This window comes from Myzus persicae, unplaced genomic scaffold (genome assembly GCF_001856785.1).
Source record: "Myzus persicae strain clone G006 unplaced genomic scaffold, MPER_G0061.0, whole genome shotgun sequence".
Classification (NCBI taxonomy): domain Eukaryota; kingdom Metazoa; phylum Arthropoda; class Insecta; order Hemiptera; family Aphididae; genus Myzus; species Myzus persicae.
The window spans coordinates 270,503-289,592 of record NW_019102703.1 but is presented as its reverse complement, the minus strand read 5'-3'; the positions used below and the strand labels follow the sequence as shown (position 1 = coordinate 289,592).

Genomic DNA, 19,090 nt, shown 5'->3' with positions numbered 1-19,090 from the left:
GCAGAGGAGATTCTCGTTTGAAAAAAAGCTAATGTATACGCATGCCACTGGTGCTGCTGCAGGACGCTCCTTATAAATTCCATAAAAAATCGGAGTGTTTGAAAACATGTGGTCTTTAAGTGTTGGGTACTTAAAAGTTTCCAAACATCAGAACTTTAATAACCCACGTGTAATTGAGGATAAAATTTGTGGAGAGGTGAATCGCTCTGTATATAATATTATAATATAATATATGGGTACACTTTTAGCTGCTGTACCTACGCATTATATAATAATATTACTATCGACTTTCATTGTTTGCACGGCTTGTTATATAGTTCCATAAGCGCATGCATATAGCTCGAATGCGTATATATGATATGTAGTTATAATGCGCACGATGTATACTTGCATATCATAGACACGCATAATAATAAACAGTCAATTTATTGTCGTAAATGATGCGCACATCCGACAAGAGACGTCGCCACGGTGGAAACGCGAATTCGTTAAAAAGTTATCATTTATTCGATGCATACAATTATTAACATTTTTAATTTTTTTTCTTTTAATGCGAATCTATCGTTGACCTATTCATGCACTATCCACACGATGTTTGTGTGTATAAATATTTATTGTCATCGTTTCTCATAATTTGCTAGCTCCATAATCAGTTAATGTATACTCGCTTATGTATATCGTTATAGGTCGTTACACGGTTTCGATCACGGCGATTTATCTATAGCGATAAGGTGCGAACCGAATTGCGTTTCCATCGTCCTTTGTCCGGATGATCGTTAGCATTTAGATAATAACATGGTATTGTAATATTATGCAATATGCATTTTAGTGCATATATTACGTTATGTTGTGTTTCCGCTAATATAACTACAATAAATTATGATTATTGTCAATTTCGCTCGATGCATCGATTCGCAAAACGCAGCCCACCTCTGTTGACTTTTCTGCTCAAAGTCAACAGAGGTACCTAACCTACATAATAATAATTTTATAATATATGAATACAATTATTTATATAGGATGTCTTAATAAATCACTGTTTGAACAAATACTTGAAATACCAATTATTCAGGAAATGTTCCGGCGCTTTTAAAAGTTAAATTTTTTGGCAGACGGAAAAAACGTGTCGTTTGATCTCAAGATATTCTCGTTCTAAAAAATAACAATCATAACTATATACTTACAATATATTATAATGTTGTAATATATTATTATGATGACAGTAAAATTATTGTACTGTTTTGCCGATATGATTTCTTCGGATATCCTGACGTTGACGACAAAAATATACGAAATCAACAAAATACCCATCAGAACGAAAATTAATAATCTAGATTGCGAGTTAGAGTTAAACCCAATATTATACGTATACCATAAAAACCTACATACCAATCGAATTAATTGAAAAAATTTCGTACCCGGAAATATTTTAGTTTTTAATATAATTTTTTTTTTTACATTTTTGAAGGACTACTTGCATTTTTAATTTCATATTACTATAGAACAATATTTTGATTTAAAAAAAATGTAATTTCAAAGGAGTAATTAATTAGTTATAAGTATTTAAAGTTTATTAAATGTGCTAAGTGGAGTAGAACAGCTAGCGGTACCTCGCAAATGTTGATCCATTACTCTGCTTATCGAAACTTCAACTACTTATGAATAATTAACTATAGGCACTTGTTTGAAATTAGATTTTTTTGTACATCTAAATTGAAACACTCAGAAAAGTAGTCTGCTCATATTGTATTCGTGAAATCACGACCATATTGTGGAGGTCAAATAGAATAATTAGATTTTGCAATTATTATTAAATTTCGTTTCCAAATTACAGTAAATCTAACCGCAAGGACAATATTGAATATTATAATATATATTATACATAATTTCAATAGAGAGTGATTCAATTATATTCGGAACACAGTCCAATATATATCAAATATTATTTAATTTAAAATTAATGATTACAGATGAATCTTTTCGTCATTCTTCGGTTATTTGTTTTTGCGTTTAATTAACGTTACTTTTTAATTTCTTTGGTTACAAAATGTTATTTCGAAAAACTAAAATTATTTTAGTCTTCTTTATTTATTAATCATATTTCAAACTTAAAATAAATCAATATAAACTTCCTTACAATTTTTATGAAAAAACTAGTAAGTACCTATGTCATTATTTATGTCTCGTATAGTTTTATACAGTTTTTAATATTCGTATAGTAAAGTTTAATTTTACAATTTTATGTGTTTTAAATTTACTGAAAAATATTTTCTGCGGTGTTTATGTGAAAATAAAACGGTCGCATTTTCAACAATTTTCTTAAGTTCCATCTAAGTGATTACATTTAGTTGAACATATTTTATTACACTGTAAACAGTCGTTTAATACATTAGTGAAAATAAAAGCAACGTGCAAAGTTAGACAACATTTTATATAGATATGGTATGTATAAATACAATATTATAAAAATATTTTTTTCTAAGATGCTTTCATTGTCTTTATTTCCACGCACGCTAGTGATATCATTTTTCAAACTGATAATTTCATGTCTGTTTTATATTTTCGAAAAACGTACAAACGCATTTCCAGGCCCTAATCAAAGTTCGAAACATTCAATCGAAAACGTTTAATTTCCTCTTAAATACCAGCTTATAAAACACACGATGAGGAATAGGTAGGTATTATATAGGTACCCACACATATACATAATATAATATCATATTATACAATAAGCATTTTACACGCCACTCGGGTTCTTGAAAACATGTATTATTGTGAAGCCTTCGTGGCGTGTACTGAAACTAAAATCGTTTATTGTACTTACCTTCGTCACGACTGCAGTGGAGTACAGTAATTACGGTATGCAAATTTCGCCTACCGCTGCCGATTCCGCGACGTGTAATAATTATTAAATAAAAGAGGCCGGATAAAAATGTCTGTGATGATTGGTATTTCAAGTATTGTAAGTAGAGCAGTGTTGAAATGGATTTCGATAATTCATTATGGTCTGTTTTTGTCCCCCCCCCCTTCTACCACCCAACAGTGCCTCCGAAGTGGACCATCGAACCGGCGGACGTGGATATCGAAAGAAACCGACAGTTAATCATCGATTGTCAAGCCGATGGCGTGCCAAAGCCTACCGTCGTTTGGAAAAAAGCTACCGGTCAGTATTTGGAACACAATATAATAAATATCATTACCTATAAATACTATTTTATTATTTTTATCGAGTCGGAAAAAGTTTACCTATTTCTAGGAGTTTGTACCTATTCTTTGTTTTGAATTCTTACATTTTTGTTTGTAAAACATTTCCTCTCCTACTGCCTTGACTATTATATAATTTGTATAAAACCAGTAACCACATATACCTAGGACATAACCGTTAAGCATAAAATGTATTTTTCGTTTGATTAAATAAACACGAATTCATTAGTCAAACGTTTATTTTCAGACTGTGAAAGTAAAGAAACAATAATGTTTGTATTTCATCTCGTGATTAAAATGTAAAAAAAATGCATTCTATTCGATTGAATAAATCGTATTATATTAATTATATTATAAAACAAATTTTTCTATATTAAAAAATCACAATATTTTGTTTTACTTTCGGACATTCGTTTACTCAATGCATACTATTATTTTATTTTAATTTAAAAATAGGCATTTCTTTTTCAGAATGAATTATATTTCAAAGAAAAATTAAATAAACCATGCTCGAGGACTAAACGTAAATACATCACGTATTAAATAAATCTCTCTTCTTTTTTTTGTTATATCTGATATATTAATGAAAATGAATACCATCCGATACTATAGGTATACCTTTGTAGTTTGTACTAGGTACATTTGTGATTATTTCTCGCTGCTTTATGTTATTTCAATTTTAATTATTTGCCGTTTGTGGTGAAATGATTTATATATTGTATTATTTGTATTATTATTATTATTATTATACACATAAATTACCGAGAAGTTCCAAAGAAAATGTATGGAAAAATTACAAAAAGAGTTACTAACAAAAAGGGGTTGAAAAAGAACGTTTTGTAGTTGACCTTAATAAAATGGAACAAAGAGAAAGAATAAATGAAATGAAAGCTTTTAATGGTAATTTAAAACCATACTTCCAAGTTCCAATATATTCTTTGTTCACTATACCTACAATTTTGAGAGTTGAATACACATTAAAAATTCCTACATTTATAACTATAAGTATAATTTTCTATGGCACTCTATTAATTAGGACTCAACAGCCAACAGTATTTTAAAAACAACAAAATATTCTACGAATCTGTCAATGATATCGGTTTATTTATTCGTATAATAACGTAGGTGCATTGTGCATATACCTGCTCCGCATAGAATTTTTTTTTAATATTCTAAAGACAGGTCGCTAATAAAAGTGACAAAAGTAAGTGTAGAAAGAGAATACTATTCGATAGAATTTCTAGAACCAGCAGAGCGTATATTCGGAGAGAAGAATGTTCAAAAATATTTTGAGTTTAGGAGCCAATTACATTTAAGCAGTAGACTGAAAAATTGTTCATAATGGTTTGATGACTTCTTAAAAGAACTTGCACGTTTGAAAATTAGATGAACCCTATTGTTGAGAAATATCTGGAACACAGAAACGCGTTTGACAGAATTCAGAATGATCATACGAATATAAACTTTGACAGGTTTTCGAAAAAATGACCTCCCGTATTATTCTGAAGGGTAGTACAACGCGGTAGTTTTCAGAGCGTTTCTATAGATCTGTCATTCTTCTCCACTGCAGCTGTCATATTATTTTGACGTCTTATTTTTCCACGAATATGAGTGGACGTATATATTTTAATAACAGAAAATTGACTTGACAATTTTCATTACTTATTTAACTTTATACAGTTTAATTTTATGTTGATGCTCTGCATATAGTACGGAAATTAAAAATTATATTTAATTATCACATACCAAATATTTTTTTAAAACACATACATTTCTCGCAAAGACTGCAAACAATATTAAATAATCTAATAATAATAAATTAAAAATCATATCATGTTTTTCGTTCATCTTAGTCTAGATTTCTAAGGGCAGGGGAAGAGAAATGTCAGTATTTTACAAAAATAAAATTCCTTTAGGAATAAAAACCAATATTCTATGCTACTTGCGACTCGCAACTACCAGTAATGTGTTTAAGATTGTTAACAACGGTGTTTTTTCTCCGTATTTCGCGTTTCTGCACAGTAATGTCGCGTACACGTGGACTTGATTTTATTATAGGCTCGTATGATAACGATTCGATTAATAATTAATGTTTTTTGTGTATCGGAATAGGAAGTAAATCTGGTGATTACGAAGAACTAAAAGAAAAAATACACACAAAAGTACTTAGCAATCATTCGCTATTGCTGCAAAACGTCAAAGAAGACAAACAAGGATACTATCTCTGCCAAGCTTCCAACGGTATAGGAAACGCGATCGGAAAAGTGATCCAAGTCAACGTTAAATGTGAGTGTGCTCAGGCTACTGTATTACATGTGCTTCGGCGTTTCCATTAAAATGTATAACCTCGTTGATGCACAGCTTCGCCACTGTTTTCGTCGACTTCGAGAACAGTTTCCACCAAAGAAAGGGACACGGCCACTTTGCAGTGTAACGTGACGGGCGACCATCCGATTGAGGTAAAATGGTTCAAAAATGGCAAAACCGATACGATGACATCGAGCAAATTCCGGTAAGTCTGCACCTTATATAAGCTGTTATTATATACCGTACACAATATACAAATAGTACATGTAAAAAAAAAAATATGTACAAATAGTTTTGGTTGTAAAATTATTTCAAGAAAAAAAATTACAATTCTCGTAACGGTGACATGATAATATACAATGTTCTACAGTTCGGAAAGTATTTGATGATAATTATAGGTGTAGTAATTGTAATCCTGTATACAAGGTTATTTTCCAAGCATGTCCACCCCCTTTTTTCTTCAATAATGCAAATATTCAAAATTTGATTTTTAGAATTGTTAAAGAGTTTTATCTTAAATACAAACATTTTAATAACTGAGGTACTTAGTACTCTCTAAAATTTTAAATTATAGGTGTATCAACGTTTTCAAAATAGTATTGTATTAAGTAATTTACAGTACAAAGAGTAAGCTTGAAAAACAGACATTTGTATCGCCACTGACTCAAACCTTAAATAGTTGGTACAAAAGAATTCAAGAATTTTAAAATAGTCTGAGTACATTTCAAAATACAAAATTTAGTATTTGAATAAATTCATTATTAAAGGAAAAAGTCTGGGTGAACATGCTTGATCAATCCATGAAACATCCCGTATATATGTGGAGAGACTATGAACGTTGACTTTATACCTAACATATTATAAAATACAACGACTGTATATATAATAACTGTTTCCTGAAAATACGGTAAGAGTATATTATAAATTATTATCTCGAGCTCTTATAAAAGGTCAACTTATTAACGATTGTGTTTGTTTGGGACTTCTCATTGAAAGTGATATGGAAAGTTAACGTCAAGATTGCTCATGAATAGGCCACTCTCTTTCGTGTAATATTCATGTTTTACAAATTCCAAAAATATAATTTATATTTATTCTGAAAATAACTCGTGATTCAGCCTTACAAACTTGTATTTCAAGACCAGACTTGATTTATATATTTTCTCTGTAAATAAAATTTAAAGATTAAAAAGTTGTGTACACTGTATAGACGTACAGTACTACAGTGTATGTATTAGAAAATTCAAAATACATTATTATGACAATTTATAAAGTATAATATCGTACTTTAATTAGGAATATAGTTTGGGCATGCGTCCCTTAAATAAATATTAAAAATAAATCTGATGTTGTTACATGAAAGATTAACTAACACTTTTATAATCAATATTATTTAAATACCAAATCAAACTTCTTCTTTACTATGGACAAATAAACATTTGAACTTTTCAAAAGGTTTTTATTTTTTTTTACTCTAGTTAGTCTGATTAAATATTCATAGAGTAGGTAAACATAATATTGTACAAAATAAAGTCTGATAATCTCTATTTATTTTTACCAATTTTTCATAAACTGTAATACAGCATTGTACTCATTGACTGTGATAATATTGTAGCTATAATAAACCGATATAAAATTAAAAACTTTCTATTTTACCGGAGGCACTGCAAGATATTTTTGGTACTTACCCATTTTTAACTTGTGTGTTTTGACCTATGTAGACTTACAGAACGACAACAAACGTTTGGCGAAAAAGTTATTGCTTCGCTGCAAATCAGCAACGTACAAGTAGACGATGGCGGGTCTTACGTGTGTCAGGCAAGTAACATGTACGGCAGAGACCAGCAATTGGTGCAGTTGTACGTCCAGGAGCCGCCAAACAGACCTAATGACTTGAGAGTGATCACTGTGACTAGTACAACGATCAATGTGCAATGGGAACACAATGGCGACCAGACGTCCAAATACATTGTACAGCACAAAAAGACCGACGGTATGTTGTTTGTCAATAATATTTTGGTTCTTCAAGATTAGTTATACTTTAGATCTGCAAAAACTTATATTGTTCAGACAAAGGTTTAATATCCACAACAGAATAACAGGACGAACCTTTAACGACAAACAGGGGTGGATTTAACAATTGACAGCCCCTATCCAAAAAAAAACTTCTATTTAATAAAATATCCTTAAACAAATTTATTTTTTCAATACCTAATATGCAATTATTTTTTCATTCAAGTAAACTAAAAAAAATCTGATTCAAATATAACATCTTCTGTTTATTTTTTTTAAGCAACAACGTTCATAAGAAAAACATAATTTAATTAATGTAACAGAAAAAAATTATTATTTTAATTAATATTTAATAAATATATTTTATTTTATTTGAATATTTAAATTTTGGATTTATTGATAGTTTTTGCAGTTTACATTGCTTTTTTTCTAGATTTAATTCTTGAGAGGTCATCAATAATGTCTTCATACTCTAATTATGACGCTAAATCACTTTTTATAGTTAATATTGCCAAAGAATTTAATCTTTCTTGCGTGACATAGTAGATCTTAAATAGTTTTTCATTTTTTCAACACCGAAAACTAACGTTCGGCAGTACAATTAGTAGCTGATGTTGAGACAAATATTCGAAGGGCAATCTCAATATTTGGATATAGATCCTTCATATTACGTCCATAAATTACAAGCAATAGTAATAATGGCGCAATTTTCTTTTCATTAAAATTTCTTTTAATACTGAAACCCACTTAACTTTTTTCTGTTCATATTAACACCACTGTTAACACCAATTTCGTCACTATAAATAATTCACGCGCGTGCGTATAAAATACGTGTAAACACTCAGCACCAGTGTCGACGACAAACTATTAACTAGGTGGGCAAAATTGTTATGAAAATAAATTTAAAAGTACGGTTTAGTATTTATCGCATGTGTAGGTATATTATCGTACTCGCATAGAAGGCATTCAGGGGACGAGCATGATGTGCATGCCTCTTCTGCTGTATTCTATAGACAGAACGATACTTTTGCTCTTCAACACTATCAACCAGGGTGTGAGGTGACAAAATAAAAATGAACGATTCGAGACTTCAAAAGTGTGCTTATAATACAATTTTTTTTGTTTAATCAATATCAGTTTTTTTTCAATTTCAATTTTCATTTTTTAAATATTTAGTTTGTATTTTAAATATTCAAATAAGAGTGAGATAGTATAAGGCAAATATTTTATTAGTCTTATGCAATATAGTTAATGTATGACAGAGGTACTAATAATGTCATATAAGTTAAGTTAGAATTTACTGTTTGTAATTTTTACTCATCAAATTATTCATTATGTTTGTATACAAATTGAATAATTTAGATTTAACTTTTTAAGATAAAATTGTCTGCTTTTTGTGATTTTATTATTAAACTGTGGCATTGTAATTAGCATATTATACACTTAACAGAAAAGAAAAAAAAGTAAATTTTGAAAAAAAAATGTATAGTGTAGTGTTGTTTGGAGGGTGTGAGGCGAATGTTTATAAAATGTGGTGAATTATTGCACCCCCCGGGCCCCTATCATTGGTATTTGTTAGTATAAGTCTATTCAAGCTTTGAAATACTAAAAAAATGTTATGTAAACAAGTAATGAATTGACAGTATAAATATGAAGGGGAGTTTCTGTAGCCATTATATCGGTAGTCAAAGTGAAAAGACTTTCGAACGATCATACTACGATCGAATAATGTTTGAAAACTTTGTTTTTCGTATGTATTGTCTAAACGACGACGAGAATATAAGTTATGGGCTACACATATATCAAATATTGACTACATAAAAACTTGAAACATTTAATTCCCTAATAATAATAATAGTTATTTTTTAACTGTAGCTGTTTATACATTGACGGGACAGTTTTCTTACCACTGAATTGGTTTTTTTGTTCATCATTGATGTTGATATTCTAACAGGTTGGTGGGACCCAACCGAGGTGGATAGCAACGTCCATACAGCAATCGTGAGTGGGCTGCAACCGGCCACCAAGTATTTGCTACGAGTGATTGCCGCCGGTGACGCTGGCTGGAGTTCGCCCAGCGAAGATCTGGTGGCTATCACCAATCCCGAAAGACCCAGTGGCCCGCCGGCAAGAATCGAAGTTCGGTCTTTGTCGTCCACGCAACTACTCGTCACTTGGTCACCACCTCAGAAGGATCAGAGGAACGGCATAGTGTTGGGGTACAACATCGGTTTCGTAGAAGCGAGGTAAATCGGACGGACGGAGAGTATAAACGAACGATGAAGGTTCACTGTTTTTGATTAAAAATAATTATTATGTGTTTTGTTGTTTAGCATGGATATCATGGCCCACAACATGACTACCGTGTACGGTGACGGGGAAGACGGTGGAGAGTTAATACTGGCGGATTTGATTAAATTCAAAAGATACTCGGTCGTGGTGCAAGCGTTCAACGAAGTCGGCAACGGACCGCTGTCTGAACCGACCACTGCGCAAACCATGGAAGACGGTATATGCGTTTCACAATATTTTAAATTTAGGAAGCAGATTTTTGTGTAAATACCTACATAGTATTTTTGAATGCAGATTTCTTAATTCTGATTGAAAATTACTCCCCAAATAAAATAAAACATATTCATTTTTACTTTTGCATATTTTGAAGTAAATGCATATTCTTAAATATTTTACCGATAAATAATAAGCAGGGTTCGGGACTTAATGCATTTGCATATTTGTTCGAGAAACATACTATCTATAAATTTGATCCGGTAAACATTTGTGTAGTGGTATTCGGAGTTAAAGTTTTAAAGTTAACTGTGCATATGTTTGCATATTTTGGAATTTTTTTCTACAAATGCATATTTTTAAGATTTATTGATTTTCATTGCATATTTTAAAATAATTTTTGATTGTTTACTCTTAAATCAATTTTTTAGTAAATTAATTTTATCTACATGATTTTGTCGGCAATAATAGCGATAAGGCGATAATCAATAGCGTTACGGGGAACCCATTTTATTTTTAGCTCTGAGGACAATATTATTTTTATTTAATCTGTCTTTTATAGTATTATTTTGTTTGCCAGTAGTTGGTACATAATGATCGACGGACTACGATCGTTATCGTGTGCATGTATCGTCAATCGTTGTCGTGTTCGTATTTGTATTCGTTATTTTTTGTATTTATTATTAGCACTTGTATTTATGGTATAATATGCCAAAAGAAAACAAAACACAAATTAGTCGGTTGAGAAGTTTCATTTTGGAATTTGGGGATAATGTATTTTTAGCAAACGGAAGAATTTTATTTTGCAAAATATGTGAAATTAAAGTAGATAATAGATATGAACGTCGATCTAGTGTAATATAACATACAATATGTACAAACAGTAAAACATGTAAAAATGATTAAACTGAGGGAAATGTTCAATACAAGAAACTATAATATATAGCAAATGATTACACAAACTAATACAAATAAAATATAATTATAAAATGATTATTTTTTATAACATAAAAATTGTAATTACTAGGTAAAGAAGATGCGGAGTGTTAAAAAATCCAAATTTTTTTATAATATAGTATGTATAAAATATACATTTTTAGTAATATGTACAAGATATGTTTTTTAACGTCTTTTTAATTAAAAATAAATGCATATTTAAGCGCATATTTTGATATTTTTTTGGTGCATATGTATACGTATATTTTTAAGATTTTAAGCACATAAAGTCCCGAGCCCTGATAATAAGTCATATCTAATAAGTGCGTAACATGTTTTATTCTATAGTTCGTGTTTTTATATTTCATTTATTCGTAAAAATATTGAATAAAGTCTATAATCATTATTTCGCTAAAAATATATTCAATCTGTCGCAAATCGTAAAAGGTAATTTCGAACAACCTATATTTAGGACTTAAATTATAGTTTTCCTATCCAATAGTTTTCTTTTTTTTATATAATTACAATTTTAAAAATGTAATTTGTTAAATATTAACTTTTTTTGTTAAATATGCCATGTTCTTTTCAGTGTATTATATTTTGGCAAAAGTAACAAAAGGCACCTACTTAAATACTTACATATTATGTAGGTCATAGGTATTATCTTGACTCTTTTGTGTAATACAAATCCGCACCCAAATATTCTAATAAAAGATAACATGTATGTTGTTATAAACAATTTTTTTTAAAGACTCCAATAGTTCAATGTGTAATTCTTTTCTTTAAACCTTGAATTTCAAACGAGAAGTGTTAATTAGTTGTATAACTTTAATATGATTACGATAAGACATACTAAAATAATGTGTTATTTGTAAGTATACTGTAATGACTATACATTTTTGATTATCTACAATTAGTATTTCCATAAACTTTACCTAATGCTTTTCTATAAAAGTGTCCTTTATTTGATGATCACCTTGTGCATATGTATTTATATTTTTCGTACCATATTTTAGTGCCGTCCAGTTACCCACTAGATGTGCATTGTTCGTCGCTGGGCTCACAAACGTTACAAATGTCCTGGAAACATCCGGAAATGCAACACTGGAACGGAGTGATCCAAGGATATGTGGTCACTTACGACTCCATAGATAGAGGTAGGAACCTATAATTGTTGTGCAGTGATCTGTTCACCTGCGGCTTGCGATTACTGCTTCAATAATAGTGTACTGACATAAAATAATGTAACCGAATTTCAGACGACGACATCGAAATCGGCAACCGGAGAACACCGTCGCTAACCATCGTCCTGACCGGACTTCACAAATACACCAATTACACACTAAAAGTCGCTGCTTACACTCGGATCGGAACTGGTGAAAACTCTAAGCCGATCACGTGTTGCACCGATCAAGACGGTATGATTATACCTAGTGTAACCTCTAGTATACCTAATATTTTTCCCTATAGTATTCGGGGAAAAAAAGCCTAGAAAAAAATTATCACTAATTAGATACATTTAAATATTTTATATACCTAATATAATTATTGAAAGTAGTATTATTGATCTATATGAAAATAATAAAATGTCTGAAGTCACTCAAAAACAATAAAATAATATGACATATTACTATATTATTATACCATTCTAGCACCCGGACCGCCGGAAGACATAAAAATCGCTGTAGCATCCGCACAATCGTTGATAGTCGCCTGGTCCCCGCCAAAGTATTCAAACGGCATTCTCCTGCGGTACAATTTATATACCAGGTAACATAATAAGTTCTGGGTAAATAACAATATATACATAATACTAGTAAGTGTAAAGTATTGGATATTTAAGTATAACAATTCAAATTGTATTTTAAAATTTAAGCACATTGTCGATTGAATACATAAATATTTATTTTCGGGTAGATCAAATTTTATTTTTATTTATTTTGTATTAGCTGTGTGAATAATAATAGGTGTATACCGAATTACTGCAATCAAATCTTAATTAAACATAAAACAATTGTGTTAATGTTGAAACGACAAAATTAACTGCACTCCATTTAATTATTAATCACATTGTGGGTAAGTATTTACTGATAAAGTGATAACTGTCACATATCAAAAGTATGTATCAATATTTCGAAGAAATTATCTGACTTCAAATAATTAAAAATAATATAAAACCATATAATATTATACAACTTTAAATTTAAAAAGTATTCGAGCATTCGAGTATTTGATGAGAGTTAAAAGTTTTAAAAGTATTCTTCACAACATTGTATTATGTCTATAAATACAAAATACCTATACACATATAATAAATAACAATACATACGTACGTGATATTTGTAGAGTTATGAAAGGCGAAGAAGAGTTAAACCACATGAAGAGAACGTTGCCGAGTCATCATCTGACATATGAGACCAAAGGATTACAGCCACACTTGGAATACCAATATTGGGTGACGGCTTCCACGAAAATTGGCGAAGGTCAGAGCTCAAAAATAACAACGCAGATACTATCGACAACCAGAAGTAAGCTAAGGATCATATGCATATTATAACTATATGAGCCATTCGAAATTCAAGTGTAGTAGAATCTAGGGATAGACAGATTCAGCGCGAGACCAATTTGGTGATAAAATAAAAGAGTTAAATCAAATATAACTTAAACAATGATTGATAAAAACCAAAATAAAAAAAAATCAGACATTTTTAATCAAACCACCAAAATCCGACAAACTGAAGAGTAAATAATATGTTTAAATATTAAATAAAATATGAATGAGTTAGTAACATGTGTCAACGTCCACCTTGAATTTTGTGAGATTCGCAATAAAAGTCCAAATTGTTGGACGAGTAACCATTTTCGAATTTAAATCAGCCCACGCTGACCACTTTTTCATTTTTTTTCGATTTAACAGAAATAATCACAAATAATAAGAGATAGAAATACAAATCTAATGACTTTACCCAAAATGCATTATTTTACACAACATACCTAATTACTATTACTTCGTATACTTCACAAAGTCGGAATAGCTATACAGTTTATATAATTGTACAAAATATTGTAGGTACTTGGTATATTTCTGAACGTGACCAAAAAACTGTCTACCATTTTCAGATGTCTCTAAAAACAATATCTGAACCTTTTTTTCAAAATCTGTCGAGTAGTTTTTGAATCTATGAGCTACGAACATAGGGATGTTCGATATTTGACATTTTAATAACAAACAATCAATTAAAAAATTATTTTATTTTATTTAAAAAAATATTCTATAGCAACACATTTACAAGGTAGCAAAATATAATATGCCAATTTAAAAAAAAATGATTTTTGTAAGAATAGTGGTAACAATTAACATAAACAAAAAATTAAGGATTCAAAAACTAAGCTAAAACGCCCTCCAAGACTCAAGCAATCTATTGATATAACTTTTATTGAAATCGGTCAAGTAGTTTTCTGAGATTAGCGGGTTTAAACATACAAACTCTTCAGCTCTATAATATTAATATGACTTACAATATTAAATCTTACCATTTGTGTTGTCACCCAAGTAGTTCCGGCGAAAACCGTTTCGTTTGGCGGTCTGATCGAGAGACCCTGGAGGACGTTCATAAAACTGCCTTGCACAGCCGTCGGACAACCTGCCTTCAAGAGGCAGTGGCTAAAAAGCTATAGGGCCATTCAGTCTTGGGATGGCAACTTGCAAGTGACGGAAAATGGTGACATGACGATCACGTCCCTCCAACGATCGAACAGCGACAACTACACGTGTCACGTGGAAAACATACACGGAGCCGATGCAATAATCTATCAAATAATCGTTCAAGGTGAGTTTGGAGTGACATTTCTTCGGCATAAAGCAGCTCTTAAAAAAAATGTTCATAACTTTGTGTTTACCAAAACTCGAGCCGATTGAAGTTTGCAGTGTAGAGGACCACAAACAATTGACCGTATCACTGAATCAAGTATCACTAAATAATATCACAAACTTACCGGGTATTAACTATGTGATTTTAAAGTCTCAAAAACAAATTTAAAACCATTTATAAAATGTTTTTTTTATGATTATAAATCGAGATCATACATTCATAACGAGTAATTTTTAGAACATTTTATTAATTTCACCAAGTATTACTTTAATTTTAATGAAAAAATCTCGTTTCATTCCGAAACATGTTAATCATGAAATGATAGAGTAGGGGAACTTCATTTTTTTTACCATCAATAATAATATATAATATATGACCGCTACCGTATCGTTACCTACCAAATATACCTCAATATCGGTACAACAATACTTTTGATATACCAGTAGTAAACAAATACCGGATAGTATCGGTATCAAATAATTGAAAATACCATTCCAGCCCTACATATAATATAAATAATATTGTTTCGCTGCAGTACCTCCGGAACCGCCCATTCTGTACACCGCTCGTGCGACCAGCTCCACTCTCGTGTTCCACTGGAGGCTGTCGTCCAACGGCGATGCTCCGATTACCGGCTATACCATGACGTACCACTTGCACCCCAGGGGCCCGTACCGACAAGTGTCGATCCCGAGACACACAACGTCGTACTATCTGAACGTGAGTGTGTTCGTCCCGGTTTTCGAATCTCCTTGAAAATTCCTTTCGAGGAGTTTGTCGACGACGACAAACTGTCGGCACAACGGTACAAGCACGGTAAAAATGATGAATTTAATTGGTCCGCAGGACTTGGCGTGCGGCCAGACCTATCAAGCGCATATCGTGGCCAACAACAAGGTGGGCAGCTCCACGCCCAGCGTCGTAGTGACGGCCAAGACGAAAGGCGGCAGGCCCGGGGTGCCAAAAAAATCGCTGTTCCTGAAGCCCAACTCCACGTACCTGCGCCTGAACCTGGAAGCTTGGCCAGACAACGACTGCCCGATCGACAGGTTTGTCGTCAGACACCGACCGATGCTGCAACCACACTGGACCACAAGTGAGTGTATACCACCAAAATATTATCATATGTTATAAGTTATAACCTAGTATACATGCGACAATGGAATCCCTCATAAGCTACTAATGATTCTTTAGCAATCGAGAGAGAGTCCATCACCGATTCCTATACGCTTTGCCGCCCATTTAATTAAACTTACCTTGTGCTCCACATGCAGACTAATCCCTAAATCTCTTAATATGATTTTGGTATCTTTGCTGATCGAATGAGTTCCATCGCTTTATTATCATCTCTCTTAAAAATGTTATGGAACCCAATTTTAAGGTTCCTCCACATCATACTCGATTAACCCCCCCCCCCCCGTATTAATTAATTTCTCATTTAAATAATTATTAACTTCTCTCTTCGCCGACTGTTGAAATTAGATCAAAAGAAGACCTCATCTCGAATTCCTTTAAATTGTCCCCTATTTAGTCAGGTATTCACTTGATTATATTTTATCAGAATTATTATCATATCATTTTTGCCTTTATCAAGTATAAACTTATGTTTTTGTGTACGAATATAATTCGCGCTGTCGTTGCGGGATAACATTTTTTAACTGTTATAATAATATTACATAAACATTTGTAATAACCGTTTCAGCCGCCGATAACCTGAGAAACCAGAGGAAATTCACGATAACCGGGTTGATGCCCGCCACAGAGTACCAGTTGCAAGTCGAGGGCCACAACGCCGCAGGGTCGACGCTGGCGGACTATTACTTTTTCACGCTGACCGAAGACGGAGGTGAGGCCTTCGCCCGATATTTCGGCGAATCGTTTGTCGTTCTTTTAACTCCATTCAACCGTTTTTGTCCGTCCGTTTTGCAGAAGAGCCTCCACCAGAGCTGGTCGAGAAGAGTCAAATATCTCGTCCGTTTTACTACATGGACATGAAAATGGCTATTCCAGTATTGGGCACGTTCGTCGCCGTTCTGGCGGTCGTTTGCACAGCTTTTGTCTGCTTAAAAAGAAGTACGTGATTAACGAATCACTTTCAATTGTATATTTTTTGTCATGTCTGTCGATATCGCTAGACGATAATCATATTATTATTGAAATAATACGACCATCCCTTCAATATTTAATGATGTAGAATATACTTTTAAAATACTATATTTATATTTGAGTAATACTCAAATAATTTTTTTAAGTACTTGAAATAATCATCAAATACAATTAAATTTCAATAAAACAAAACGAAACCTAACCTAACTTTACCTACAGGTTTACAATGCATTTTGTAAATATGCATTGTATACAAGTACCTAATCTACCTACATAATATTATATCAATACATTTTATAGTATGGAAAAAATATTAACTAAATTTAAGAAAGTTTATCTCCTTTGTTAATTAGTACGTGAATAACTAAAATAATATTTTGCGCCTTCCTATCTATACCAGATATAATATAATCTATAAACATTATGTTATAAGGAAATATCTCAGAAATTATACATAGTAGGTATTAATTGTTATGGTAATGGTATTTTTTTTTTTTAAACCATGTACACAGTAGGTACCAAATTATTGTATAATATCATCAATATCAATAATTTTAAAAACATTTTAAATTCTATAACTCGATGGGTTATTTTTAAATAAGCATAAACATCTAAGTCTCCTATTTCCATAGTCAATAAAACTATCGTTAAATCATGTTATATTGATTAGATAGTTAACGAACTACAGAAGTTATAAAGCCTGGATTCATGATAAAATATCAATCGTGTCACGGCAGTCCCTGTGTTATCTTGGTTGGACATTATATCCTCTTATATTTACGTTGACACTTGACACACTAATATGTGTTTCAGAACGGAATAGCGTTCCTGCGCAGAGTGCCACAGACACGCGGGACAGGAGGAGTGCGGAAAATCAGAAATATTACGCGACCATCCACAAAGTGGGACTGTCCAATTCCGAAAAAATTCCTGGTAAGTGAGATGTCAACCGTCGTATGTACAATAGGGAATCTTTAATTCATTGCTGTCGGAAGCTGCACTACTATAGATAAATTTACACGCTGTTAAGAGGGGGACATTTACTGTGCAAGGTTGTTTTTCTTTTCAACGGTTTTTGCTAATTGCTTTGTGAGACGGAGACAACACGTGCGATTATAAAATCCTCTTAAGATAAATCTTATCATTATTAGGTACTGAAAGTTACAAATTACTATAGGTAGTACTAGTCTAAATTAGGAATGAGATTTAATATTGTACGCTATAATTATTGTCTATTTTATTTGAATTTTTGAAGATTTCAAATGCAAAAATTATAGGTTTGAAAAAAAAATCTGACACGTAATTGTCTAGAGGAACTTCTTAAGTTAATTTTAATGAAAAAATCTTGTTTCTACTACATACTAACGAGGCTTATCGAAATTAAAATATCGAATTTTGTTACCAAAACGGTCTTTTAAACATTATTTTTTAAGCACTTTTGGGTTTTGGTAGACTTTTGGTATACCAGTTTGTGAACGCAAACGAGTCCTACGTTCGGCTCATTTATCGCTGGCACCTATTGAAAATTCGCGTGCGCAAAATTGACACGGGTGAGCATTGGGACTCAAACGAGTCGCCAAAAAGGAGGGTAAATGTAAGCAAATCCACGGGTGTCGCCCTAGTGGTGTGCCGGCTGGTTTTTAAACCGTTTTTACGATATTTTTAATAAAATTACAATGTGATAATAACAGAGACGTCGGCCGACATATCGCCGTACGCCACATTTCCGGTGGACGAGACACAGCGCGGGTCAATGCCAATGCTGCACAACCTCACTCTCCGGCAGCAATCCGTCCACGAAAATTATGCACCCCCCTCGCACCCGCCAAAGGTACGTAACTCGGAGGACAATCGGCAGCATTATAGTTAATATAAAGGGTGATTTTTATTAAGCATGCTCACCCCCATTTTTCCCTTCAGTAGTAGGTACGTTTATTCTAATTCTGATTTTTAGAATTTTTAATCTTACCTAAAGACCATATTTTCAAATGTTCGATACTTTTTGGACTACCTACTTAAGGAGTATCCTGTGGCGATGCAATCTTCCATTTTTCAATTGAGAACCCCCTCTTTTTGACTGAAAATTATAAGCGAATGATTTTTTTGAAAACTTTGATGTGTCTAAATCATAATTCTAATGAGTGGTT

General features: G+C 32.1%; 1 protein-coding gene across 2 annotated transcripts in view; it reads left to right on the top strand.

Annotated features, from left to right (window-relative positions):
- Positions 1-19,090, top strand: part of LOC111032974 (Down syndrome cell adhesion molecule-like protein Dscam2) — a 65,704-nt gene that overhangs the window by 44,898 nt on the left and 1,716 nt on the right. Inside the window, exons 12-28 of one of the 2 annotated variants that reach the window (XM_022313484.1) lie at positions 3,044-3,163; positions 5,317-5,490; positions 5,566-5,716; positions 7,233-7,504; positions 9,479-9,770; positions 9,858-10,033; positions 11,982-12,122; positions 12,225-12,383; positions 12,618-12,735; positions 13,312-13,493; positions 14,523-14,795; positions 15,373-15,557; positions 15,684-15,933; positions 16,540-16,683; positions 16,767-16,910; positions 17,757-17,876; positions 18,635-18,774. In XM_022313484.1, coding sequence (XP_022169176.1) covers positions 3,044-3,163; positions 5,317-5,490; positions 5,566-5,716; positions 7,233-7,504; positions 9,479-9,770; positions 9,858-10,033; positions 11,982-12,122; positions 12,225-12,383; positions 12,618-12,735; positions 13,312-13,493; positions 14,523-14,795; positions 15,373-15,557; positions 15,684-15,933; positions 16,540-16,683; positions 16,767-16,910; positions 17,757-17,876; positions 18,635-18,774 — 3,041 coding nt within the window. Of the gene's footprint in view, positions 1-3,043; positions 3,164-5,316; positions 5,491-5,565; positions 5,717-7,232; positions 7,505-9,478; positions 9,771-9,857; positions 10,034-11,981; positions 12,123-12,224; positions 12,384-12,617; positions 12,736-13,311; positions 13,494-14,519; positions 14,796-15,372; positions 15,558-15,683; positions 15,934-16,539; positions 16,684-16,766; positions 16,911-17,756; positions 17,877-18,634; positions 18,775-19,090 lie in introns of both variants that reach the window. The other variant, XM_022313483.1, reaches the window with a different exon arrangement.